Raw genomic sequence first — 27,941 nt, forward strand, 5'->3', positions numbered from 1 at the left:
ATAAAAATGTAAGAAGTCAAGGTGTATGGGCGGATGAAGCACAAGGTCCTGTGTCTCTGGCATCACATACGCCCGCATACTTCCACCGTGCCCTGGGGTCTACAGCCGGGCAGCACGGCCCTGGAGCCAGCCAGCCCACACCGAGGCACGCTGGGTAGGTGCACATTCAGACACCTTTCACCATTGCCAAATTTTGCCCAGCCACCACCTTCAGTTACACAATCCTTTCCAGGATCAAAACCCACAGCATAAGAAACTAGCATCTAGAGAGTGTCGAGCACCAAGGTTTTGTTGGGTTTGCTCTGTCTTCTTGTCATTACTCAGGGACAGACTTTCCCCCGAGATGTACCTTTGGTGTTCCCAAACCAAGACCAGGGAGGGTGCCCCTGAGAAGTCTCATCTGCACCTCACCCCGTCCTTACTAGAGGTGTAGATCCTCGTCCACAGCTATCCGAAGTTTTCCAGAAATGTTTGAAAACTGGAGCCACACTAGTTGTCTCCAGTTTATGCCCTGAGAGCCCTGCCAGGCTGAGCCCATCCTCTCTGTTCTCCCTCTTCTCCAAGTGAGCCAGCAGCTGCTCCCAAGCCTAGTCAAAAGGAGTTGATTCTGCCTTGTGGGGGACCCTGGTCTGCTCCTTTGCAAAGTCCGTAAGATACTTAAAATCCATAACTCAGAGGCCCACCGCCACTTAAATAGCCCTGTGAGCGGGATGTGTTTCAGAACTCAGATGCTTTATATTTTATGTTTCAGAAAGGGGATTTATTTGCCTCGATATTGTGTAACTTCTTATGTCGCCCTGATGTGTGAAGAGTTCCAGGATCAAACAGGATTTTGGCAGTAAAATGTTTGAATAGTCAATTAAGTGAAAGGGTGGCAAAAAAAAAAAAGCTATAAAAAAAGCTCTTTTTAGTTCAGATTCAGTTTTGCTACAAATGAGTTTAGGTGCCAAACTTATCGGCTCCCCACCCCCCAAACCTGTGACTTTCAGAACATTTTGAATATCAGAATTACAGGAGTCAAAGCTATATTAAGCACTGTGTGCTAAGAATACATGCTCTCACAAAGTTTCTATAAAGCTTTTTTACTTGGAGATGGTTTTTATTTAAAGAGGTTCTTTTGAGAACAAATAGTAATTAACTTTCTAAAAATAATTATCAGTATATTTAAGTTTCATAAAGAGTAAAATGATCACAGATTTAACACAGTGCATAACTAATCTCCCAATAAACTGAAAAATGCAAGTAATACAGATCCCTTGAATGAGGGTTAATAAAAACATTGCTCCTGGCACGTGACACTGGCATGACAAGCCTAACATTAACTTCTTAAAAACTGGCCTGGAGGGGGGCTGGAGCAATAGCATAGCGGGTAGGGCGCTTGCCTTGCACGCGGCCGACCCAGGCTGACCCAGGTTCGAATCCCAGCATCCCATATGGTCCCCTGAGCACCGCCAGGGGTAATTCCTGAGTGTAGAACCAGGAGTAACCCCTGTGCATTGCTGGGTGTGACCCAAAAAGCAAAAAAAAAAAAAAAACTGGCCTGGAGGGGCCGGAGCGATAGCACAGCGGGTAGAGCGTTTGCCTTGCACGCGGCCAACCCGGGTTCGATCCCTGGCATCCCATATGGTCCTCCAAGCACTGCCAGGAGTGCAAAGCCAGGAGTAGCCCCTGAGCATCTCTGGGTGTGACCCAAAAAGCAAAAAAAAAAAAAACTGGCCTGGAGCTGGTAATGTTTGGCTACGTTTATGGTTTTTGTTCATCATGCACAGCCCCTCCCCCTTTCTCTCTCTTCCTCTCTTTCTCTCTCTGTGTCTCTGTCTCTCTCTTTCTCTCTGTCTCTCTGTCTCTCGTTCCTCTCTCTCTCCCTCTCTCTCTCTTTCTCTCTCTCTTCCACATGATTATATTTAAGGATTATATTTGAGTTACAGACTTGAAAAATAAGGACTGTTTCTTGTTTTTTTTTCTCTCCCTACTCAATTTGCCTGTCTGGGCATATGTTCCAATTCCTCCGGCCCTCTCGGAGAGCCCAGCAAGCTACCAAGAGTATCCCGCCCGCATGGCAGAGCCTGGCAAGCTACCCGTGATGTATTCGATATGCCGAAAACAATAACAACAAGTCTCACAATGGAGACGTTACTGGTGCCTGCTCAAGCAAATCAATGAACAGCGGGACAACAGTGCTACAGTGCATATGTTCATATATGCCCTCAGTTCTGCGCCTTCATAAGATAGCTAGAATCATATCTGAACTGAATGCATTTGTTTGTTTTGTTTTCTGGGCTATATCAGACAGTGCTCAGGGGACCATGTCATGCTGGGGATTGAACCCATAGCTCCCACATGCAAAGAATGTTCTCCAGCCAGTTGAACCACCTCCCTGATCCCTGATATCCTATCTTGAGGGGGTCTCTAAGGAAAAAATAGTTTAAAGGATGCAAAGACTAGTACATTGATAATATTAGAATATTTATGTTGGTGATGCCATTTTTTCAAATGAGTTGATTATTTTTAAAATTTCAAAAAGACTGCAGTTTAGTACTACATTCTAAAAGGACGGGAATTGTGTCTAAAACTCAGCCTCAATGTCTTTTTAAACTCAATTGGAAACAGTTTGGCTTTTTTTTTTTTCCTAAAAATAAAATTCAATCAAAATATATCTCATTTCTAAATAAAACCATAGTCAAAATGTCCTTGGAAGGTATTTTATATTTTACCAAATTTCCAATATTTCTCTCTGTTTTCAATATTAATTTTAGCTGAATAGGACCATCCATAACACTGTAAAGAAATAATTTTTGACCTAGCACAGGCCTGGGTCAGAGTCTCCTAGAAGGGTGATGCCAGCCCCAGTGGGTGGAGGCACTGGGTGATCTTTTTTCCTGGGAAGGGGGTAGTGGGCCAAGTTTGGCAGCCTCTGTGATCTACTGCTTAGTGGCTTCAGGATAGCCACTAAGTCTAGATTCTGAGTCTAGATCTGCAGACTTATATGTTGAGGATACTCTTTCTTACAATTGTTTTGAGAAATAAATGAAATAATGTTGTAAAGCCATTAGCTCAGAGCTTAACCATTCAATAAGCTATCCCCTATAGTCCAGCAGTTAAATGACTTGCCCTGCAAGGGGTGGCCCAAATTTGGTCCTTGACATCACGTATGGTCCCCTGAGCACTGCTAGGGGTAACTCCTGAGCACAGAGCCAGGCGTAGCCCCTGAGCAGAGCTGAGTGTGGCTCAGACCCCTGAAACCTAATAATAAAGCAAAACACCAGATTGGCATTGCTTTGTCATTTTCTAATTATGACATGCCACCCCCAAAAAATAATAATAATATCATAATAATATCATAAAATGTTTTCATCTGAATTCTGACTTGATAATATTTTGATCGACACTCTTCTGAGTATCTCTTTGGGAACACAGTTGAGAAATAGATATGGATATAGGTAGGTATGGAGACAACTTTACATGTCAATTTATAGTATACAGACAAGTTTAAACTTTTTCTGTTGGTTAAATGTTGTTCTATTTGATATGGTACTTGTGGTACCTTTAGTCCCTAATAATCTCAGGAGTTTGACCTTGTCCATCTCACACATCTCCCACAGTTTTTTTTTTTCCTTGTTCATCTCTAGTACCTTCTGAAACTATGGGTAAAGCACTGTAGCACTGTCATCCTGTTGCTCATCGATTTGCTCGAGCGGGCACCAGTAATGTCTCCATTGTGAGACATCTTGCTACTGTTTTTGGCATATCGAATACACCATGGGTAGCTTGCCGGGCTCTCTGAGAGGAATGGAGGAATCGAACCCAGGTCAGCCGCATGCAAGGCAAACACCCTACCCACTGTACAATCGCTCAAGCCCTTCTAAAACTATACCTGTAATAAACTTAAAGTGTTCAAGTAAATTGAAATTTTGTTTTAAGAATATTTTTAAGGGGCTGGAGCGATAGCACAGCGGGTAGGGCGTTTGCCTTGCACGCGACCGACCTGAGTTCGATTCCCAGCATCCCATATGGTCCCCTGAGCACTGCCAGGGGTAATTCCTGAGTGCAGAGCCAGGAGTAACCCCTGTGCATCGCCAGGTGTGGCCCAAAAAGAAAAAAATATATATTTTTAAATTTTTCCTGCTCATGGGTTAAGCCAGACCTTCCAATAATGGTAAAAAGGAATCTGGGTTCAGCGTAGTAGCAGAATGGCCTGATGGGTTACAGAGACAGAGAAACGCTGTTACAACCAAGGCACGAACCTGTCTGTATGTGCTTACCATTAATTGCAGTCTAGTGAGAATTGGAGATTTCATCTTACCAAGTATCTTGATTTTTTTTTTCTGCTAACCCCATAAATGTTTGAGGTAGATTAGTTTATAATGTTAGTCTCAGACGTGCCACATTAGTGCTCAGTCGCTGCACAGCACTGCGTGTCGAGCACCACCGGGGTCTGGGCTTCCCCGCCATACACTTTCCCCTTTCCCAGCCTGGCCTGCCCTCCCTCCTTCCCATCTGGAGCCGTCAGTCTCTTTCCTGTACCTAAGAATTTGTTTTTAATTTTGTTCTCTGCTCATTTGCTGTCACTTTTGTTCAGTTTTATTTTATTCCACGTCAGTGAAACCATATAGTATTTCAAGCATAATACCCTTTAGGTACATCCCTGTTGCTACAGATGGCAGTTACTTTTTTTTTTTTTTAAGTTGGATAGTATTCCATTGTACGTGCCACATCTTCTTTACCCATGAGTAGTACACTTAGGAATTCTCACCGTGTCTTGGCTGTTGTAAATAATTCTACCATGAGCATAGAGACAGATGTCTTGGTTTTTATGTAAGGAAGCCGAAGTCCAGAGAGGAGGTTAAAAGTACATTAGCCAAAAAAAAAAAAAAGAATTCTTAATTTTTAAAATTCAAAAGTGTATTCATCTTGTTAAATGAATTTGTGGTAAATATTTTAACATGAAGGGCCGGAGAGATAATACAGTGGGTACTACAGCACTTGCCTTGCATACGGCCATTCCAAATTCAATATTTAGCATCCCGAGCCAGTCCCAAGCCCCACCAGGAGTGATCCCTAAGTTCAAAACCAAGAATAACAGCCCTGAGCATCATTGGGTGTGACCCAAACATTAAAAATAGATTCTCCAGTTTATTCTTTGTGAAATATCAAAGTATTTTATAGGTAGAAGAAACCCTTTGGTGGCTTTTGCTCTGACTGCCCCAGCGACTGCCCCAGCTTTCATATGCCAGTAAAACCCAGAACAAAATCTAGTTTTGCGGTTTGATGGTAAGTTGGCAATGAGTGTGTAACTAAATGATCCCGTCTCTTCAGGGCCAGAGAGCTTGTGTTGCCTTTGTTTTGTTTCCTTTTCTTTTATTCACTGATTTTTAATGATTCCTTCAATTCTACTGAGGGGCTGGAGCAATAGCACAGCGGGTAGGGCGTTTGCCTTGCACTCGGCCAACCCGGGTTCTAATCCCAGCATCCCATATGGTCCCCTGAGCACCGCCAGGGGTAATTCCTGAGTGAAGAGCCAGGAGTAACCCCTGTGCATCGCCAGGTGTGACCCAAAAACCAAAAAAAAAAAAAAAATTAAATTCTACTGAAAGTGTTGGTTTGTTTCCATTTATATCTCGGCAAGTCCTTTAATGTCACAGTAGGTTGATGTGAATAATGTTTTCTTGGCTGAGCTTTCTTCTTCGTTTCACGCCCAAAGTGGATCTTCAAGATGAAGCTTTACCGTTCAGCAGTGCTAGACAAAACAAAAGCCGTGGTCGCGTCTTCCACTGAGTTCTGTGGCATGCGAGCGAGCTGCTTTGTGGTGGAGAAGGCCTTGAGGTCCTGGCCTCTGTGTGTCTATGGATCATGGCTCCAGTGACAATGCTCTCCTCTCTGTCCTCTCTTGTACTCTAGAGCCGACAGCTCGAATCCGAGACTGGGACCACCGAGGAGCACAGTCTAAACAAGGAGGCTCGGAAATGGGCCACACGGGTGGCACGTGAGCACAAAAACATCGTCCACCAACAACGGGTAAGTGAGAGCCTGCTTTCATCTTGTCGTTGTTACTGTTTCACTGTTTTGAGTTTTGGTTTTGGGCCCACCTCCGCCCCCCACAGCAGTGCTCAGGGTTACTCCTGGCTCTGCACTCAGGAATCACTCCTGGCATTGCTCCTGAGAGTGTGTGGGGGAGTGGGGTGCCGGGGATCAAACCCAAGCCTCCCTGCCCCCTATACGGTCTCGCTGGCCCAGAGTTCACTTTCATCTTAAACGTGAGAGGCAGCTTGTATCTTAAGTCAAAGGTCAGGCCAATTTAAAGAGTTAAGTTTTATGGATGTTAAAAGTATCCTACATATGGTCCCCCCGGCCCCTTCACCCCAGAATTTCTGAGCACTTGGTAGTATACTGTCACCTCTGCCCTCAGGTTGAGAATTCCTTAAATTCTCTAACTGCAACACTGTAATTGTTGCCTAAGTGTGGCAGGAGTTGTGGCTCAATTGTAGAGCATAAACCTTGCATGTGTGCAGCCTAGTTCGATTCCAGTCACCACACACACACACACACACACACACACACACACACGTATATCACAAGAGGCTTGTGATAGTTATTCTGTAGTTTTCAGGCTGAAAGGAGAGACGTGCATATATTGAAACAGGCTATTCATCCCCAAGACAAATCTTTTGAAGACACAATTTGAATCAATTCCATGAAAAATGTGCCTTAAGAACTGAATTCTTAAGCACGGAAAGATTATTTTAGGTATGGTAAACATTTTCTAATTTCCACTTATTTAAAACATCATGCTAAAATGACCACTTCCGGCGCATATGCTGCCTGAGCCCATGTGCTGCTTGTGCCCACGTGGCCGAGCACATGTGATGCCCGAGCACATGTGTCGCCCGCATCTCCCCCCTTGAGATGTGTACTTTCATGCTTTCGTGTCCAGTGCTGGGATGTGTGTAGAGCTTCCTCCACCCTTGGAGAAGCCCGCGTTCTCTCTTGAGCGCGTTACTCCTACTGTTTTTTCTTTTCCACTTATCCCTTCCTCCTTCCCTCAAAACCCTCTAAATAAAATCTATTTACTTCAAAAAATAAAAAAATAAAAAATAAAATGACCACTTCCTTCATCTTCTAGCCATCCATGACTTTGTCCTGGGTTTCCTTTCTCTAACTGTGCCTATCCTGGGGTTCTTCTGTGGGTCCCAATTTCTCCACATAAGTATGGAAATGCCTTAGGGTTCTGTACTAGGCTGTCTTCCTTTCTTGTTCCTTACCCTCATACGGGCGGTCCCAGCCACTGCCATGCCTTTGCTTTCCCACAAATGAAGAATTAACCTCCTCGAATTGGGCCTTTCTTCTGTGTATTTGTGTATCTCGTAGATTCCCCCACTGAAATAGCTGGTGCTTGGACCAGGAAAACTTCAAAACTTGAAGAGCATCCAAAATCCCTCAGTCCTCTGCCTCTGTACTTTGTCCTTATGGCCTCTCCAACATGACATTTTCAGGTTCACTGTATCTCTTACGTTGGTAACACAGGGTCCCCACGGTGTGGAATGTGGATCGCGCCCTGTAGGAGCTTTCTGTCAGGGTTTCTGACACAGCCTCACAGATCACTAGGCATCACTTATTCTGTCCTTTTCCCTTCCATCCACTTTGCCACTGTTGTGGTCGCACACCCATGCATGGTTCGGGTGCTTGCTAGGCTTCACACTCCTGTGACTGTGAGCTCCCGCACGTTCTGGCATAGTGCTTGTGGGGGAGGTGGGGCTTGTCCAGCACACTTTGGGTTTCTGGCTGTGCTGGATGAGAAATCACACCCTTAGTTTCAGTGCTGCTAAGACCCCTGGGAGTGACACTCGTGGCCTCGTGCTAGCAAGGCAGCTGCTTTCTGCTGCCGAGCTCTCTTTCCCCTGTATCTCCTGAGCTCATTTGTGTCGTGTTTTCCTTGTGGCCATCTCAAAGGCCTGTCTAAGTTTTAAGGGAAGGACTTGAACCTCACCTCTTGGTGGGGGAGTAGTAAGTTTCTGGAAGAACATGTGGAACGTCAAAGGCAGTAGTAGCTTTTACTATCCTTGTCATTATTGTTATTTTTATTATAATTATAGTAATTATTATTATTGTTATTGCAGTGCCAGGGATTGAACCTAGGACTCATGCATGTGTGCAGGGCATACACTTTTCCTTTGAGCCACGTTCTCAACCAGTAGCTGTTTAATAAAAAATACAATCCACCAACCTGACCATAACAGTTCACATCCCACTTCTGTGCAAAATACAACTTTCTTCTTCACTCCAGCCCCCAACCCCAAACTCAGACATCAGGGTTGAGCTTGAAATCCAGACTCTGATTCTCACATAAATTAGATTCAAGGACAGAGAAGCTTTCTTGGATATAGTTCCTCTGATAGAAATTATCTCAAAGAATTGGTGAACCACAAGAATAGTAGAAATAAGTACCAGGAGGTTGTCTCCATGGCTTGGAGGCTGGTCTCTCATTCTGGGCAACTCAGAGAAGGGAACACCAAGTAAAATGTGATTGGAGGTCATGTGGGGGAAAGATGATGCGGGCCCAGTATAGACTAGAGACTGAACACAATGGCCACTCAACACCTTTATTGCAAACCACAACACCTAATCAGAAAGAGAGAACAAAAGGGAATACCCTGCCATAGTGGCAGTGTGGGGTGGGGGGAGACAGGACTGGGGAGGGGGCGGAGGGATGTTGGGTTTACTAGTGGTGGAGAATGGGCACTGGTGAAGGGATGGGTTATCAAACTTTGTAAGGGAGAAACATGAGCACAAAAATGTATAAATCTGTAACTGTACCCTCATGTTGACTCACTAATTAAAAATAAACTATTAAATTAAAAAAAAAAAGAATTGGTGAACCAAAGACACAAATTACCTGTCCCATTATACACTCAGTACATAGCACTGAGATAGATAAGCTACTGAAGATTTTATATATCTTAATGTAAGGCACATAAAAACTTCTTTTTTGCTGGAGTGCTTGACTATATATGGAAATAAACTTTCAGATACTAAAAATAAACCTCTCTGTTGTCAAAATATGTCGTGTCTTTCTGCTGAAAAGAGAGATTTCAACAACTGTTGCAGGTTTTTATAACATGACCTATTATCAACTTGAATCTAGAAAGTTATATTTTAAGCATTAAAAAGAAGGGGTTTGGGCTTGGCTTGGTTTGGCTGTGGGCTACAGCTGGCGGTGCCCAGGGCTTACTCCTGGCTCTGTGCTCAGATTCTCTCCTGGTGGGGTGGTGCTCAGGGGACCATGGAGAGTGCTGTGGATCGAATCGGTGTTGGCCACGTTGTCAGGCAGCCCTGAACCCTGTTCTGTCCCTCCATCTTGGATAAAGAGGGGTATAACTGAAGTAACGGGAGTCACATTCTCCTTTTGCATAAACAACCGTACAACTGGTCTGAGTATATGAAAGTTTTGAAAGTATATGAAAGTTTTCAGGCATCAAACAGGGAATCCTAGGATATGAAACCTGAGAAAAAATGATGAAGTTCGCTGTATGGCCACCCAGGCCTCCTGCCCGGGAGGGGGGTGGGAGGGAATTGGGGATGATGAGGATCAGAGTTGAGAGACTGAAGTAACACAGATTTTTCTGGACCAAGTGGCAGAGACCAGGATGATGCAGAGAGAGAATCACAGACTCAGCCTGCCCCTTCATCTGTTGCTGAAAACTGCACCAGAAAGTAAAGGGTGAAACTCCACTGGGCATAGTGAAAAAAAAACCCTTGGAACTATAAACAGAACCGTCCCCAGAGCACGCCTGAGGCTGGAGCAGGTTTGGGTTCTGACCCACCAGACCTGAGAATGTCGGAGGCAGCTGGACCCTTCGGGGGGCTGCAGAAAACAGCCGAATGAGGCTAAATGAACCCGAGAACAGGAATACTTTGGTGTTCATCTAACAGAGCTTCATGACAGTTTCCAAAGGGTTATCAAAATCCCAACAGTGTTTTTTACGGAAGTCGAAAGGTCTGCCCTAAAATTCCTGTGGAATCCCCCGAGACTCCCAAATAGGCAGTCTTAAAAAAGAACCCAGTGAAGCGCACGTGCAAGCTTCCTGACTACAGAGCTTATTACAGAGGCTTGGATTTTGGACTTGCATGTGAAGCATTGTAGTACTGCTGTAAGAACAACTGTTTAGACCAAGGGGATCAGAGGGTTTTCAGAATGCCACTTACCTCCAAATTAGCTTATTCAACACAGTTCTGGGTTTGTGTAGAAATTGACACAATGATTCAAAACTTCCATGGAAATGATCTGCTGTTGGATTCCCTGCTGGCACTGTTTCCAAGCCACCTGGGTAGTGCAATTTTGAAAATAGGCTAAATTTGGTGATCCGACCCAATTTGAATACACACACCTACAGTGATCAAAATGTGGTATTGGTGTGAGGCTAGACAGAAGTGAATGAAATAGAATACTCTGGAAGGAGGCATACATATCTGTGGCCAGCTGACTTCCATCTGAAGTATAACAAGCTTATGCTTCATGGGAGGCCCAAGGTACAGCGATGAAGATGCTGTGCCTGCATCCTGCATGCAGCTAACCCTGCAGGAGTCTCCAGCAGCACCGGTGTCTCCTGAGCACCACCAGAGTGATCCCAGAGCAGAGAGTGCTCCCTGAGAACTGAAGGTTATGGCCTAAAAACCCTTCCCTCAAAAAAAAAAAAATAAAAGTAAAGAAAAAAAAAAGATGTAACGTATGCATAGAAATATATTTAAATAAGAAAAAGAAAATACATAGAAGATCTGAACTGCCAAATTTGTAAAAATAAAGATACTAAACATATTGCCACATACAAAATGATACTTTCTGTTAGGGTAAGAATCATTGAAGCCACCAGATTTTTTTTCTTTTTGCTTTTTGGGTCACACCCGGCAATGCACAGGGGTTGCTCCTGACTGCACTCAGGAATTACTCCTGGCGGTGCTCAGGGGCCCATATGGGATGCTGGGAATCAAACCTGGATCGATCTGGTAGGGCAAACACCGTACCCGCTGTGCTATCACTCCAGCCCGCCACGAGATAATTTTTTACTTACATGTCATATTCACAAAAACTTCAGAGACTGACAATATCCAATGTTGATGAGAACTAGAGAAACATTTTCACAACCTTCACTCAAACTAAAATCTATAACATCACTTCTGTGTTTTTTTTCTTCATCTTAAACATTTCTGTGCATTCAGAGTGTCATTGGTTAGGTGGTTTATTCAGATAGAGAGCTAGGGGTATAGCTCAGTAATAAAGTAATTGCCTTGGATTTGACCCCTGGTGTCTTAAAAAAAAAGTTTTTTTTAAGTTTATAAACAAATATCAATAGAGTAAAAGTAAATAAAATATGGTACAGTTGAACTACTCAGTGGAATAAGGAGAGAACAAAAACATTTTGTTCTATAAAGAGAATCTATAAATTCTCTATATTTATATAGAGAATCTATAAAAACAAAAAGATTTCTTAGACACATGGAGGGGTAATTTGATTTATTTTTAAAAACAAAACATTTGTTGAGACACTAACACCCCAGAGTAGTAGAGACAAGAACAAGGAGGTCTGCCCCACAGCTTGGAAACTGGCCTCACATGCTGGGGCAAAAGGCAGCAGAGACAGAGAAGGGAACACCTAGTAGAGAATGTTGGGAGGACCCACTCAGGTTGAAAATTGCGTACCAGAAGTAGACTGTAGACCGAACATGATGGCCACTCAATGCCTCTATTGCAAACTACAACATCCAACAGGAGAGAGAACAAAAGGCAATGCCCTGCCGCAGAGGCAGGGTGGGGTGGTGGGGGATGGGGTTATGGTGGTGGGAGAGATACTGGGAACATTGGTGGGGGAGAATGGGCACTGGTGGAGGGATGTAAACCAAATACAAACATGGAAGTTCATAAGTTTGTAACTGTACCTCACAGTGATTCACTAATAAAAAATTTTTTTTAATTTTTTAAAAAGATAAATTAATATTTATTAAAAAAACACACATTTGTGTACAAGGATGGAGGAAACATGTGAGAAGTGATCTGACACACGAACTGTGAGAACAGAACTGTGGTTACCGAGTTGACTGAAAGTCACGGGTGAGGCAGGAAGGAAAGGGGCAGACTCAGACATAAAGACAGCGGAGGGATTGTAGCCATATTTCCTCAATTTAAAAAATACTTTTAACAATAAATTATATAGGAACTTTGAAAAAAGGCCTCTATAAGTACCTTTTGGTGTCAGAAATCCTTTGGGATTTTATTAATAGCCTATTTTATGGAAAAAACAGTATTGTTTTTACTTAAATTGAGAAAAAATTATTGCAAAAAATACATGTAAATTATAGAGCAATTATCTTAAAGTGGGGCGAAGGGTGAGTTTAAAGATATCATCGGAAGTGTTTTTGCCATCTTGGCAGTGTTATTTTACCTTAATAGTTGAGTCATTTTTAAGATACCAAGGTGGAAGGCTGGAGTTGTAGTACAGCAGAGTGGGTGCCTGCCCTGGCTGACTCAGGTTCAATCCCGGCATCCCGTGTGTCCCCGGAGCACTGCCAGGAGTAATTCCTGAGTGTAGAGCCAGGAGTGACCCCTGAGCACTCCTGGGTGTGAGCCCCCCTTTAGTAAAAGACAAGGTGGGCACCAGAGCGACAGTACAGCAAGTAAGGCTCTTGCCTTGCACACAGCTTGCCCGGGTTTGATCCCTGGCACACATGTGGTCCCCCAAGCGCAGAGCCAGTTTGGTTAAAAAACGAAAAGGAAATACTGTCACTTGTCAGTGAAGTCCTTGGGATTATCTCAATACTCTAGTCACTATAAACAAAGAGAAACTAATCCAGTACCCAGGGCCTGTTACCTATTGACTATACCCTCGTTCTATTTCACTGTACACCACTTAACTAAAAATGAAAAAAATACTGTAGTAACCAGGTTACCTAAAGTCTAATAAAAAGGAGAAAGAAAAAAGAGAAATGGGAAAAGGTCATCATTTTCCTCTTTTCTTTACAGGTTCTAGATGATCTGGAATGTCACGGAGCCGCAGTATCAGATCAAAGCCGAGCCGAATTGGAACAGAAAATAGATGAAGCCAGAGAAAACATCCGCAAGGCAGAGGTGAGAGGGCAGCTGGTGGGGCTGTCTTACGCTGCTCGGACAACAGAACCTTGATACAACCTTAAAAATTCGCTTTCTAGGGGCTTGAGGTGCCTGGGGTGCCACTTGAGCCTGGCAGGTGGCGGCTGCGGCCCTAATTTGAATCCCAGCCCAGTTACGGTTCCCATGATCACCATCCCCCGGAAAATACCCCCAAACTCAGTACAAAGAGCAGAACTATCCAGCCTCCAAGAAGTATATGTTTTTGTTGGGAAACCATGAAGACTGTCAAAGATAACCAAGACGATAACACAGAATTGCCGAGGAGGAACCCAGAGGACTTCGATCGCTACAGGAAGAGTTGTTAGGGTAGTGACGCAGGAGAATAGGACTTTGGATTCTGTGTCTGACTGGTCAGTGACAAGGGCGTAGCGTAGATTTACCCACTCAAGAGGCAGAACTTGAACCAGAGGTCTGGTCAGGGGAGGCCAGTCTGAGCTGCTGTCGAGCCTGTGGCCTGGCATTGCTGGGAGTTTGACTGGGCAGAACCAGCACCCTTGGACTATAGTGTGCACTGGGAATGTACCAGAAAGTTCTGGGCAAGCCTCTCCCCTACCAGGGGCTCTCAGTCAGGAACTCATGCACTCGCTAAGGGTTAATCTGAACCAGTGATTCTCCGATACTGTCTTGGGATTCTGGAAGTTCTGAGGGAGTGTTCTCGTGGTCGGGCCTGCTGGGGGGGAAGCAAATGGAGGAGACCCCAGCCTGCCTGGGGGAGCAGTTAGGACGGGGAGAGGCTTGCTGCCTGCCTGCCTGGAGAAGCCCCTGCAAGCCCCACCGCAGCCTTCATGATGCGGAGGACAGGCTGTGCAGTGAGCAGCCTCTTTCCTCTCTGAACTTGATTGTGGCTGCGCCGCCCCTGAGGGTGCCGGCCAGTTCTGCTGGCAGCCCTGAGTGGTCTGGGAAGCCTTGGCTTGCTGCTTGCCCGGAAGAGCTTTGCCCTGTTGTTTGTTGCTCCAGGCACTGGGGAAAGCTTGTTTCAGAGCCTTGGGTGGAACAGAGCAAGTCTCAGAAGTACTCTGAAGGCGTGTACTCATTTTCCATGGCCAAACCCCATCCAGGGTGTCACCGTCTGCTCCCTAAGTCCTAGCAACCCCTCCAGGGGCCAGAGGGCCATTCCCCAAGGCTGGGCCGAGGACATGGTGCTGCTCAGGCCCTGTGGTGCCGGGACCACTAGGACCCCCCTGGTGGTACTCAGGGGGTCTCTCGGGCCACACCCAGCAGAACCAGGCTCAGGCCCATGCCAGGCATACACCGTAACCTCTGTACTACTCCCCAGCCCCCAGAAAGAAATTTTATATTGTCCTCATGTCAGATAAACTTGCAAAATTCACTAGTTCTTTTTCTTTTTAACTCATAAAACCCGTAGGTCAATCATATGAATGTGTTCACATGAGTTCACAAAGCAGTTTTACTTTGTTTCCGAGCCATTTTATTTATTTTTCTTGCTTTACTACACTGGTTAGTAGAATAAATAAAAGTGGAATTAAAATTGTGAGCACCAGCATCCTGCCTTTCTCCCTAGTGTTTAGATTTTCATCACTAACTGCAATATTGCCTGTCACTTTTCGGTCAGTGTCCTTCGCTGATTTGAGAAGAGGTTCGTTTATCTCTGGTGATTAATACAAGTATTAAATGTCACCAGATACCTTTTCGACATTTTTTTTATTTTGTTTTGTTTTTGGGTCACACTCATCGATGCACAGGAGTTACTCCTGGCTCATGCACTCAGGAATTACTCCTGGCTGTGCTCAGGGGACCATATAGAAAAGATTCTTTTCTATATTGCTAGATCCAGCTGGCTAATATTTTGTTAAAGGGTTTTGCCTTTATAAAGTCAATTTGGAAATTCCCATACCTTCTCTTATTTTCCTCCTGGCCTTTGTATGTACAGTTAGTATTACTTCTTCCTTAAGGAAGAACCACCTATGCAACACTGAGGCTGTCTCAGCCTCTCGATGGTTCCCGAAGCATAGAGTACCTTCACATGTTGCTCCCAAGCACCTCCAGGTGTGGCACAAAAACCAAGTAATAAAGTACTTCTGAGGACCGAAGGGAGAGAACCTGCCTTGCATAGGCAGGACCTGCTTGTGAGCCTGGTACCATATGACCACACATATCCCACGCCTCCAGTTGTGACCCTGGGGTGCCCCTACCAGCACTTCTAGGTGTGATGCCCACTCCCTCACGCCCCACCGCCAGACAATTTAAAAAAAAAAAAAAACCTGTTAAGCATTCCTGAAAGGTTCAGGGTGTTGCTCAGTATTTGATCACATGCTTCCACTCCGCATATAAGGCCCCTGAGTTTGGCACTGAGTCAGATAAGACAGACGGCTATCTAAGCTAGATAAGGTAGGGCACACATGATATATTCAGCAAGGCCATGTCCTAGGACATAAGCTAGTATCAGTACATTTTAAAAGAATATTAGATCTGATTCCTCAGAATTACATCCAAAATCAGTAACAAAAGGATTCCTGGAAATCCCAAGGTATACCAAGTTAGGTTATTTGCACATGCCTTAACGGAAACTCCCAGCTTTATGGCAGAAACAGCAGTGATTTGTTATCTCCCACTGTTCCGGCTGTGGACTGCGGGCTTTGCCTGAGTTTGATCCAAGAGCTGTGTTTAGTAAAGGGCCTGCCAGTCTCTGCCAGTTGGTCTCTGAGGCTCCAGGGGGCAGCCCAAGGTTTCCTCGAGGGGCCATTGCACATTCTAAGAAGTCAGGTCCTAGCAGCACTTACCAGCCTGCATTAAATTATTCTCATGTGTCCCATTAGACAGAGAAAGTCACATGGACAAGCCCCAGGTGTGTGGGGGAGGGGCTCCTCAGACAGCAGGAGGCATGATATGGGTAAATGTGCCATAAAAGACATGACCTTGGCTATATCATTTATCATTCGTGAAGTGGAGTGTTTGATAGCCATCCTTCACCTTGTTATATGAATTGAAGGAAATAGTATAAATAGATCATTTCTAGAGCATTTGGGTGATTTTCTTTTCTTAAGATATCAAGGGTCAGTTGAGAGTGAATAATATTATCATCTACTGTTGCTCATTTCCTATTACCATATGCACTGTCCTATGTAGTATTAGACTAGCCCCATTTCTTATCCTGAGAGAGCATATGTTTGAAAGTCAATGAATTAACTTTTAACACCAAATTAGAGTTTATAGAACTATCAAAAAGCTTTGCAGATTCAGTGGGGCTTGACATTTCAGATATGCTTATGTTACATTTCATATTAAAATTAGTTGACATTGTTAATGCACCAAGATTGTGTCCTAAGAGATTTGGATTTTCCAAATAATGCTTTTAAAAGTCTAGCTAGTTAAAAATTCTAAAAGTACTCAGTCAGGTAGTACCTAGAATGCCATCAACTCACAAAGAGCTGTGCCCTGCAAAATTTTGATCAGTTGGCAAATTGTCAAAATTCATTTGAAAACACTGGAAAATTATTATCTTAAACAGTTGTTGAAATATAGACCATTAGAATTGTAAAGGAAAGATAGCAATGTTTTTTCTGGAACTTCAGTCAAAAAAAAATAAGTTTGCAAATACCACTTTCATCAGCTGTTTGATAAAATGCTGACAGGAGTTTTATGAAACTCGATGACTTGGTGTTGAGACAGTAGGGAACTGGGATACAGGCTGGCCTCGAACCCTTTGTCTCAGCTTCAGCATTTCAATGACTTACATTTGGGTTCCAAGAGAGGACTCGTTAATTTACTTCTTTTAATTAAATTCCCTGGCCTATGTTAGTTTTAAATGCATATTTTTTAAAAAATGGAAAAGGAGAGCCACCCACAGCAGCGCTCAGGCTGATTCCTGCCTCTACTCAGGGAACATGCCTGGAGGTGCTCGGGGATGCTGTGTGGAGCAGGAGAGCCATCCTGGGTCTGTTCAATAAATAGCTTTTAGTGAAACTAAAGATGTGAGGGGAGAGGAAGCACATGTTTAAGAGAACACAGGCTTCTCCAGAGTGGAAAAAGCAAAGAATCATAGAAGCAAGCAAGCAAGCCAGGTAGGTGTTCAGAGCAGAGTGTGGGCTTGGAGAGTGAGCCCTGAAGTGCTTGTTCTTTAGATAGATTCACGCTTGGCTAGTGGCCCTGCTCAGGCTTCGACATACAGAGGTAGGAAGCTGTTCTCTGAGATTTTATAGTAGTTTAAACCAATGATCAGTCAATGGGATCTGGATTTTTTTTTTTTTAAGATAAAATAAGGGATATGCCTGAAGCGTTAGAGCAAGGGCCTAGCATGTGTGAGGCCCCGGGTTCAATCTCTGACACCTCATCTGTGCCTTCCCCACACCAGTACCTTGGAAGTGGCCCCTGGTAGCCCCTGAGCACAAAGTTAAAGAGGACCAAAGATGCTGCTGAGATAATGGGCCATCCACAAGCAGAAGAAGGAAGTTAGACCCCCCTCCCCTCCCATCAAATTAAAAAATTAGCTAAAAAAATGAATGTAATAGCTAAAGTGATAGAGCTTTTTCCTATAGGATGGGTCACCTCTTTGCCAGCTTATAGAGCTGCTGTTGATAGGGTTTCATTCAGAAAGATTTCGGCCCCACACCACACCAGATCTGCTGCCTCCACCACTGCCCTAGTACCGCCCAACGCCAGCCCCCAGATGGAGAGTTTCCTACTGAGGACGAGCTCTGTTTCTGCTGCCTTTGCGCGCTTGTTATGCTACTACCATATCCCGAGTTCCAGAGAGGTGGTTGTGCAACTCCTCACTAGCTTCGCTGCGCCTGGTACTCTGCACACCCAGCCAGGGAGCAGCAAACGGCATGATTTTCTCTTTCCTTAAAGCCTGGCAGTATTCCACTGTGTACATGTGCCACAGTTTCTTCAGCCAGTCACCTGTTCTTAGACATTTGGGCTGTTTTCAGATTTTCCCCCATCTGGGGGTGACTTTTTAATTCTAGTCATCGTTTCTTCTGCAGTGCAGAAGCTGCTTAGCTGCGAGAAGTCAGTCCCATTTGCTTTTATGTTTCCTTCCTATTGCTTGGTCGTGGCACTGGCTCGGTGAAGATACCTCTAGCTTCAGTGAAGTGTGCTCCCTCTGCCTTCCCCCCCCCCCCACCTCCCTTTTTCTCTCCAGTGAAGAATCAGCCTCTGTGCCCTGTGAGTGGGTATCAAGATTGTTCTGATTAACAAATAAGGAAGAACTTACACAATCAGTCTGGTGGGCATGCCTTGATCTCTGGCCCTTATTATTATGGTTTTCCTAGATAATTAAGTTGAAAGCGGAAGCCCGGCTGGACCTGCTAAAGCAGATCGGCGTTTCCGTGGACACGTGGCTGAAGAGTGCAATGAACCAAGTGATGGAGGAACTGGAGAACGAGCGATGGGCACGCCTCCCTGCGGTGACCAACAACGGCACTTTACACTCGGTACCACTCCTCTGATATCATTGAGGGTTCTCTGACCACATAGCCAAATCTGAAAACAGCCAGAATTTGTTTTGGCTTTGTTTTTGGGTTTTGGTTTTTGGTTTTTTTTTGGTTTTTTTTTTTTGGTGGAGAGGGCGCACCATGCCTAGGGGTTACTCCTGGCTCTGCGCTCAAGAAACACTCTCAGCGGGACTGGGGTTGTCATATGGGATGCTGGGGATCAAACCCTAGTCAGCCACATGCAAGGCAAGCACCCTACCCACTGTGCTATCTCTCTGGCCCCAGCCAGAATTTAAAAGGAATATATATATATATATATATATGTGTGTGTGTGTGTGTATATATATATATATATATACAAGTGGCGTATTCGATATGCAAAAAACAGTAACAAGTCTCACAATGGAGACATTACTGGTGCCCACTCGATGAACAACGCGATGACAGTGCTACAGAGCAGTGCTACTTTCAGACAAGAAGCCTATCTATTTCATGAATGAAACAACTGAGTTTGGAAAATTTGTACCTATAGATCAATTAGTAATGATACATTCTCCACCACGCATTAGAAAAAACCCATATATTCACCCATACCACAGGGATAGGGTGGAAGGAGGGAAGAAGACATAGTGGAAGAGGGGACAGGGATAGGATGAGAGAGGAGTAGGAGAAAAAAATCCAAACCACTATCAAAATCATTTTGTGTGTGTGTCTGTGTGTGTCTGTGTATCACTGTATCACTGTCATCCCATTGGTCGATTTACTCAAGCAGGCACCAATAATGTCTCTATTACACTCAGCCCTGAGATTTTAGCAGCCTCTCCCTACTCGTCTTTCCCAACAATTGGAGGCTCTTTCAGGGTCAGGAGAATGAGACCTATCGTTACTGTTTTGGGCATATCGAATAAGCTGCGAAGAGCTTGCCAGGCTCTGCCGTGTGGGCGAGAGATACTCTCAGTAGCTTGCCAGGCTCTCCAAGAGGGATAGAGGAATCGAACCCGGGTCAGCCACATGCATTGCAAAGCCCTACCCACTGTGCTATCACTCCAGTCCCTTGTCTGAAAGTACAAAGAATAAACATTTCAATCCAATAGTTTTGAAACTCACATAAAACTGTGAGCAGCCTGAGGCGGGAGGGAGCCTGTTGGTCTGTGGCTCCATCTGCACGGGTCTGGTCCTGCGGCCGGGCCCACACATCAGCATCCGCATCAGGTGTCGGGCTCTGATGCCGGCCAGTTCCTCGCCCACGTTTAATGGTTTGGGGGTGGAAGGGCGGAGCACTGGGACCACTCCCAGCAGTGCTCAGGGGCTCCTCCCAGCTCCATGCTAGGGGGCTGCTCCTGGCCATGTGCTCAGCTGACTGAGCTCTCTCCAGCCCTCGTTCACCTTCCATATCGGAACTCTGAGTAAAGGAACGTTCAGCCTGACACTGTGTAAGTGCGTGACGGCCGGTCCGTGGGGCCAGGGCACAGCGGCTTTCCCCGGGGTGTGGCGGGGTTAAAAGTACAGGTCTGAGGGCGGCTGTGCTCCTCGCACCACGCCCTTTCTTCTCTCCCGGCCTGTGTGCGATATTTATTATCATCCGTACTTGTCTGCAGTTTACGGCTTGGCTTCCTCTCTGGAGGGCAGCTGCCATGGCCCCCGGCTCCGGGCTGCCCGGCAGAGTGCTTGCAGAGCACCTTCTCAGCCCTTTCTGTGCGGGCAAATGTGAGTGAAGGGCTGGACACATGCAGCATTGGCGAGCTGAAAGCTAAACTCCGATCCCTCAACTCTTATCCATGGTGTTTGTGCTCTCGAGATAGAAGATAGCCTGACTGGAGAAATTGTGCCCGTGTAAGAACATTCCTGGAAGTTTTGTCAGTGTTCTCACATAGCATTCTAATGGGAAGGCACATTTGAAAAGGATTGTGGTGGGGGAGTGTTTTCAGGGAAAGCGTCTCATGGAGGTTTATTCTAATTTCACTGTTAGTGAAAATAAGTCAATAGTTAGTAGAAATAATTGCTAATAAAAATTAATTGATAGAAAATAAATTCATTCTAGATTCACTCTTAAATGGTGAAAATAAGCACACATCATCCTCTTAGCTTAAGAGTTAAACATACCAGGTTTTCACTACAGCGGCATTGCTCCGTGTTAGGTACTATCTCTCCCTATTATCTCATTTAAGTCCGTTTCCATCTAGTTCAGATCATTCTCTTAGACTCTGTGACAACAGCAAATTCTGGCATTTTCAGAAGCATCATTGGCAGTCAGTCAAATCATGTACTTTGCTTGCACCTAGTATGTTTTCTAGATCCTGCTTTCTTGGTAGATCATAGATGGACAAAATTTGGTTTCTCAAAGACCTTTCTAAATCTGTGGCAGTATGTTTAGATGTGGGCTACTGCGATAAACTCAGAATATCGCTTACTCCTAACATACACATAAAGCTTAGGTGGGGGGAGTTACTTCCTGGGTTTTAGGAAGAAAGTTCAGGTTAAATGGTTCTAAAATCCCCCCTCAACTTCAAAATTCCCTTGTTTTGTAAATACTTAGAAAAGTATTAACTAGAATTAAATAATGCGGAAGGCTCACACCAGCATTTAAAAAAAAAAAAATGTAGCTTTGCCCAAGAAGGATAGTTGGCTCTTGAGAGCCCTCCAAGAAGTTGGCAGGAGGAAAGCTCTTCTGATAGGCCCTGCCTGGCACTGTGTCCAGTGCTCGCAGAGTCTGGTTGGAGTGTTGATCATGTTGGGCTTTTGTGAACACAGTCTAAAGACACCAGCTCATCACACATCTGTATAGGGAGCCTTCGGCAACTCACATCCCGCGCTTCTCTTCCCTCTAGCTAGAGTTCAGGGGCCCGTGCCCATCCTCTTTCAGCCGAGCGGTTATATTTTGTGAAGCTCTCCTTGTAGTATAAATAAAGGAAAGATGTTCGCAGAAAACCTAGCTTAATAAAGCCCCGTGTTTACTTAACCTGCTCTTACTGACCGAGCTGAAATCATTTAGAGGGAGTCATACCTCCTCAGACAGATGGCTAGCTGGCTGAGGGACCTGAAGCAGGAACACGTTCCAGGGACTGAATTATTTCTTCCATCATTGATGCCAACAAAAGCACTAGTCATCAAGTGTAGATTTCCTTCCATCTGGAAAACATGGTTACTACTACTATCAGACATTAACCATGTAAAATGCCTTATAGACAATAGATTTTTTTTTAAATATGTAACCTCTTGGGACTGAAGAGATAGCTCAATGGACAGGAGTGCATTAGTTACTCTTAGAAAGTCCCACATTTGATCCCCACACTGTGTGGCCCCCTGAACGAAGCAGGGCGTATCCCCAGTGGTCCCCAGCCTTGGCACTAAACCCTCAGGCCCACACCAAGTGGGAACAGGAGTGGCCTCCAGGCCCCCAACCATACTGGGGAAGTCGTCCCCAAATATGTATATATATTTGTATGAGATATATGTGTGTATATATCTTATAAAATATGTGTTTATATATGTGTATATTTACTTTATTTTAAGAAAAGAGAAGCTGTACTTATTTGGGTATTATTTGTATTATATTTGTATTATTTGACCTTCTGTATTATGCCGTGGAGCAAACTCTAAGATTGAAAAGGAAAAAAGTCACAGAATCTAGCCAAAAAGAAAAAAAAAAACTGCTTTTGAGGAGAGCGGCCTGCCAGCGTCGTCTCTCAGTTGGTGGTTAACTGGGGCTCGCACTCTGCGGCCCGTGGCGGGCTTTGGGCCAGTCACCCAGCCGGCCTTTCTGCCACTCACCCTTCCTTTCTCTCACTTTCCAGTCTTCTCTAACTCCAGAGTCCAGACTCGTTTGAAAACCTAATTTTGGAATCATGTTCATTTCAGAATGGACATTACAAGATTATAGATTACACCAGTTTTAGACGGGCTAGAGCGATAGCACAGCGGGTAGGGCGTTCGTCTTGCACGCGGCCAACCCGGGTTCTATTCCTCCACCCCTCTCAGAGAGCCCAGCAAGCTACCGAGAGTATCCCACCCGCACTGCAGAGCCTGGCAAGCTACCCATGGCGTATTCAATATGCCAAAAACAGTAACAATAAGTCTCACAATGAGAGACGTTACTGGTGCCCGTTCGAGCAAATCGATGAGCAATGGAGTGACAGTGACAATGACCAGTTTTAGAAAGCCCATTGGAGAAGGAAGTGGTCAATAGCTGCTGCCTCCTGAGACCAAATTAGCAACTTGGTCTAGTTCCTTATTACTCTTAAAAATATATCTGGTGGGGCTGGAGCAATAGCAAAGTGGGTAGGGTGTTTGCCTTGCACGCAGTCGACCCAGGTTCGATTACCAGCATCCCATATGGTCCCCTGAGCACCGCCGGGAGTAATTCCTGTGCATCGCTAGCTGTGACCCAAAAAGCAAAAAATATATGTATATATCTGGCATGGGGTAAAGTTTATGTGTGTGTCTGTGTGTGTGTCTGTGTGTGTTTAGGCCACATCTAACTGACTGTGCGCTTACTCCTGGCTCTGAGCTTACTCAGGGCTCACTCCTGGCAGTGCTCTGGGAACCATATTTGGTACCAAGGATTGAATCTGGCTTGGCCACATGTAAGCCGTGTCCTACCCACAGTATTATCTATCACTCTGGCCCACTTTTGTATATTTTTTCATCTGACATTCTGTCTTGCTGGATGATCTTCTAAATAATATTCTCAAAACATTCGTGCACATATTTGTCTTTTCCCTGATGGGGATTTCTTTTCCTTTACTATAGGATTTTAAAAATGGAATCACTCAGTGCTGGAGAATACAGGGGCTAAGGCATATGTCTTGCACACAGTGAACCCTGACCCCCCCAGCACCACATATGCTCCTGTCTGAACTTCAGGAATAAGATTCCCCCACCCCACCCAAAACAGTGGAATTACTGGGTCTGAGATCTACAGTCTTCTAAAGTTGCTTTATTTTTAATTCTTTCTATTCTTTTTTTTATTTTGGTCACACCCGGTGATGCTCAGGGGTTATTACTGGCTCAGCACTCAGGAATTACTCCTGGTGGTGCTCAGGGACCATATAGGATGCTGGGAATCGAACCAGGTCAGCCACATGCAAGGCAAATGCCCTGCCTGCCGTGCTATCATTCCGACCCTCTACTTTTTAAGCTCTAATTGATTTTTCTGCATTTTTCATCTACCCCTGGTAGTGTGTTCATGTCTTGCTTTCTTCAGCTCCTTCCCCAGCAGAGGCAGGCTGGCTGGTTGTGTGCTGCCCTAAAAGCTGAGTGTTTTGCAGGTTCACAGAGACAAATGCTTCCACTGCTCATGGAGATCATGTTGAGTAATGTCTTTGAAAGGCAAGATAGAATGCTCCTTTCCTGAGGGGAGGCCACACCCAGCAGTGCTCAGGGCTTACTCCCAGCTCTGCTCAGGGATCACTCCTGGTGAACTCAAAGGACCATGTGGAGTGCCGGGGATTAAACTCAAGTCTGTCTGTCATGTGCAAGGCAAGCACCCTCCCTGCTGTGTCATGGCTGTGGTTCTTGCTTTGATATGGTAGCTAAGAAGGCATCCGTTTATGTGAGGTCAGAAAGATGTTTGATTCTTAATTCCCCACTTCCCTTTCTTTCCTTGTTGCTGCTGTGATGTTGTTAGGATGTTCTGGTCTGTTTTAGGATGTTGCTATCTTGTTGGGATGCTGCTGTCGGGACCAGGGCTTGCACACAAGCCTGGCTGTGGTGCTCACACTTTTTAGTTTGGTGCTTGCCAGGGGGATTCTCTCTGTGCATTTCTCTCTCCCTTGTCACTCTGCCTTCAGAATCCTGTCCACCTTGGCCATTCTGCATCCTCTGCTCCTGAGCCCTTAGACGGGGAGGACCCGTCTCCTGCCCAGCTTCCCTCCCGCAGTCTCAGCCCAGCTGTCTTCTTCAGCGTGTGGGACGCAGTTTCTGATCCTCTAGTGGCTCCTTGCTCGGTGTCAGGCGTCTTCAAAACTGCCCCCTCATATACTTTGAAGTTATTTGTAGGCGTTTAAACTTGCCTCTGATGTTCCATCCCACCTAGGGGCAGAATGTTTTGATGAAATTTTGTTTGTTTGTCTTTATTTTTACTGAGGGGGGCATACCCAGCAGTGTTCGGGGATTACTCCTGGCGGTGCTCAGGGAATCCTATGGGATGCCGGGGATGGTGCTGCTGCTCCAACCTCCGTGTTGCTGATTTTCAGGATCATCTCTTATGAGCTGTGTTCAGGTGAAAGTCAGAGGTTCTTCCAGTCTGCTCAAAAGGGCTGCCTTCCGTTCTTAAACATATCGAGTTTCCTTATCTAGATTCTTTTGTTTTCCTTTTACAAGTGAGTCATGATTTATTAAGTACCTCCTATATACCAGGCATATATTATTAGGAGAGTAAGCGTGTGACCTTGGTAATCCTGTGAACACATTTCATTATAGAGATTAGGCCCCAGAAGCTGAGAATTTATCCACTTACTCAGGGTCACACAGCACGTTCGCAGTGTGGTCAGAGGGTCACACAGCACGTTCGCAGCATGGTCTGCATGGACAGCCCGGGACCCGGGGCTTTCTGCTCATCGCCATGCCGTAATGCTGACACAGCCCTTCAGAAGCTATTTTGCTGAGTGCTAAAACAACCAGGAGAGCTGCTTCTTATCTGTCCTTGCACTGAGAGTAAGCATTTTACAGCATCTAAAAAAAGGAAAGACACAAGTACAGTTGGGAAGAATAGCTTCGCTGGAAGTTCTGTCAAGTGGCAGGAAGGAAGAGGGATAAGAGCAGTTGTTAATAAAAAAAAAAAAGCAGAGGAAGAATGTGGTTTCAGACACAGGGGTCAAGAAAACAGGGAACAATGAAGGTATGGAGGGCGGTGGGAGGGGGTCGAGGTCGAGGAAGCCGTCGCTTTGAGATGACATGCTTTGGAAGCTGCTGGGGCGGAGCCGAAGCCTCTGGCAGTGACCCGTGGGGCTGTCACTGCAGCCTCTTCCCCCTCCCATGCGAACCAAACCCCCAGCACTGGGGCATGGGGCAGGGCTGCACAGCCACCACACTGCTGGGAGAAGATGTTCGGGTGGATTCCAGGGCCAGCACTCGGTGCACAGTAACTTGGCTAGTGTATTCTGAAACTGTGTCCTGTGACCACATTGGTTTTCATTTTAAGCTTTTATCAATGCAGGGGTGGTGTGCTTGGTTGGGGGGCTGTGTGTGTGTGTGTGTGTGTGTGTGTGTGTGTGTGTGTGTTGCCCACAGTGTTTTTAACGTTCGCCAGAATATGAAAGTGATGTCTCTCATACCTACATATTTTAAAGAAAGTTTAAATATAGTTTATAGCAGTTTCTGTCAAGTGGTCCTTATCCTCCAAACGACACAGTGCCCTGGAAAACAGTGACACCATATGCCTGCGGTGATTCTGAGACATCCAGGGGAAAGTCTGAATTCTCCCTGCTCCGCTGCGCACCAGATGAGGCACACAGCCACCTCAGCTGAGGAGAATTTTAAGCAACAGTTAAAATGAGATCCCAGGGATTTTGAAATGTAAAAATACATGTGGAAGGAAATTTCACATAGTAATAATGTGATGACAATAATAAATGTGATCTCTGTTCCTTGGGAACATAAGTCTTCACATTTTTATTAAGGAAATAGCAGTTACAGGGAGAGTCCATTTTCAAATGTCCATGATAGTTACTGAAGAGAGATCACTTTAATTCATTACGAAGCAGACCATGACCTGGCTAAAAAGAGAGTACAGTGAGTAGGATGCTTGCCTCACAGGTCGCCAACCTAGGTTCAATTCCTGGCCCCGCACATGGTCCACAACCCAACCCCACCCAAAACAAAACAGAAAGAACGAAAAGAGCTGGGAGTAATCACTCAGCACATGCTGGTGAGGCAAAAAATAAAAAATAAAAATAAAATACTTAACCATGACCATATAGGTAGCTTTCATTTTCAGTTCTTTGAATTCCAAGAAATGGTCGCCAGCCCTCTACCATCATCTCGTCCATGTTCACTGGCTTACACGCTTAGGTTTCATGATTGGAATTTAATTTAAAAATAAAACATGTGGGGCTGGAGTGATAGCACGGCGGGTAGGGCATTTGCCTTGCACGCGGCCAACCCAGGTTCGATTCCCAGCATCCCATATGGTCCCCCGAACATCGCCAGGAGGAATTCCTGAGTGCAAACCCCTGTGCATTGCCAGGTGTGACCCAAAGAGAAAAATATAAATAAATAAATGAAACATGCATTCTTGGGGTTTGAGCATTAGTGTAATGGGCAATGTGCTTGCCTCGCATTGGGGCCAACTCAGGTTCCATCCCCCAGCACCCCACATGATCCCCTGAGCCTGCCAGGAGTCATTCCTGAGCACAGAACTAGGAGTAAGCCCTGAACACAGCTGAGTATGCCTGCCTCCTCCCCGCCAAAAAAAGAAAGAAAGAAAAGTAAAACATGCTGGGCTGGAGATACGGTGCATGAGCTGCGGCATTTGCCTTGCCATACAGCTCAGCCTTGGTAAGTCCCCCGCCCCACATTCGACCCCCCAAGCACCGAGCCAGGAGTTTCTCCCACCCCCCGCAGCACCACCAGATATGACACAGACCCCAAGTAAGCATGCTTGGTCTGTTTCAAAAAGTACAAAAGCATATCCAAAGAAAAACTCAGCCATCCCCTTCTTTCTAAATGCATCGCATGTTTTTAAACATGTTTTTCATGATGCTTATTTTTTGTGTTCCCTCTCCCCCTCCCTCCATTGCTGGCATTGCATTTGGAGGCCGGCGCACACCTGCCTGAGGTGCTTGTCCATGGTTCACCCGGTGCTGGCTGGGGCCTGCAGTCTCCCTGGCCCCAGAGGCAGCTTCAGGCCAGAGGTGCAGCGCCCCCTGGCGGCCACGCCCCTTTCGGGGAGGCTTCCCTTCACCTGAGAAAGGCCTCGTGGCACCAGGGCCACAGGCGACAGGGCTGCAAGGCGGGCAGGCACTCTCTGCAGGGCTTCCTGAATGTTCTCCGTCTATGGCCCCTTTTCACTCAAGAAATTTTGTACCACCTCAGAATATAGGTGTATAGAATAAGCATACAAGTCAAACGTACTGATGAATCGTACAGACTTAAAGTATACTCTGTGTCTCTCTATGAATTCTTCCGTGTCTTTTAGGTTTTCGAGCTTGACGTAACGTTTCTTCAAAATAGCCTTAGGATTTTTTGTATTTCTGAGGTGTCTGTTGTAATTTCTCCCCTGTCATCTCTGATCTCATTTATTTGGGTTTTCTTTCTTCCTGGTGAGTCTAGCTAAGGTGAGTCTACAATCTTGTTTACTCTTTCAAAGAACCAATCTTGATTTTCTTGACCCTTTGTATTGTTTTCTTCTTTACTAGATCATTGATTTCCGCCCTAATCTTTAGTATCTCCTG

At 45.3% G+C, this 27,941-nt stretch overlaps 1 protein-coding gene across 4 annotated transcripts in view; it reads left to right on the plus strand.

Moving 5' to 3' along the window:
• Positions 1-27,941, plus strand: part of FCHSD2 (FCH and double SH3 domains 2) — a 248,452-nt gene that overhangs the window by 202,610 nt on the left and 17,901 nt on the right. For all 4 annotated transcript variants that reach the window (XM_055142000.1, XM_055142001.1, XM_055142002.1 and 1 more), the window contains 3 exons: positions 5,899-6,015; positions 13,010-13,114; positions 18,388-18,549. In XM_055142000.1, the coding sequence (XP_054997975.1) occupies positions 5,899-6,015; positions 13,010-13,114; positions 18,388-18,549 (384 nt within the window). The remainder of the gene's footprint in view (positions 1-5,898; positions 6,016-13,009; positions 13,115-18,387; positions 18,550-27,941) is intronic.

This window comes from Sorex araneus, chromosome 6 (assembly GCF_027595985.1).
Source record: "Sorex araneus isolate mSorAra2 chromosome 6, mSorAra2.pri, whole genome shotgun sequence".
In the NCBI taxonomy this organism is placed as follows: Eukaryota; Metazoa; Chordata; class Mammalia; order Eulipotyphla; family Soricidae; genus Sorex; species Sorex araneus.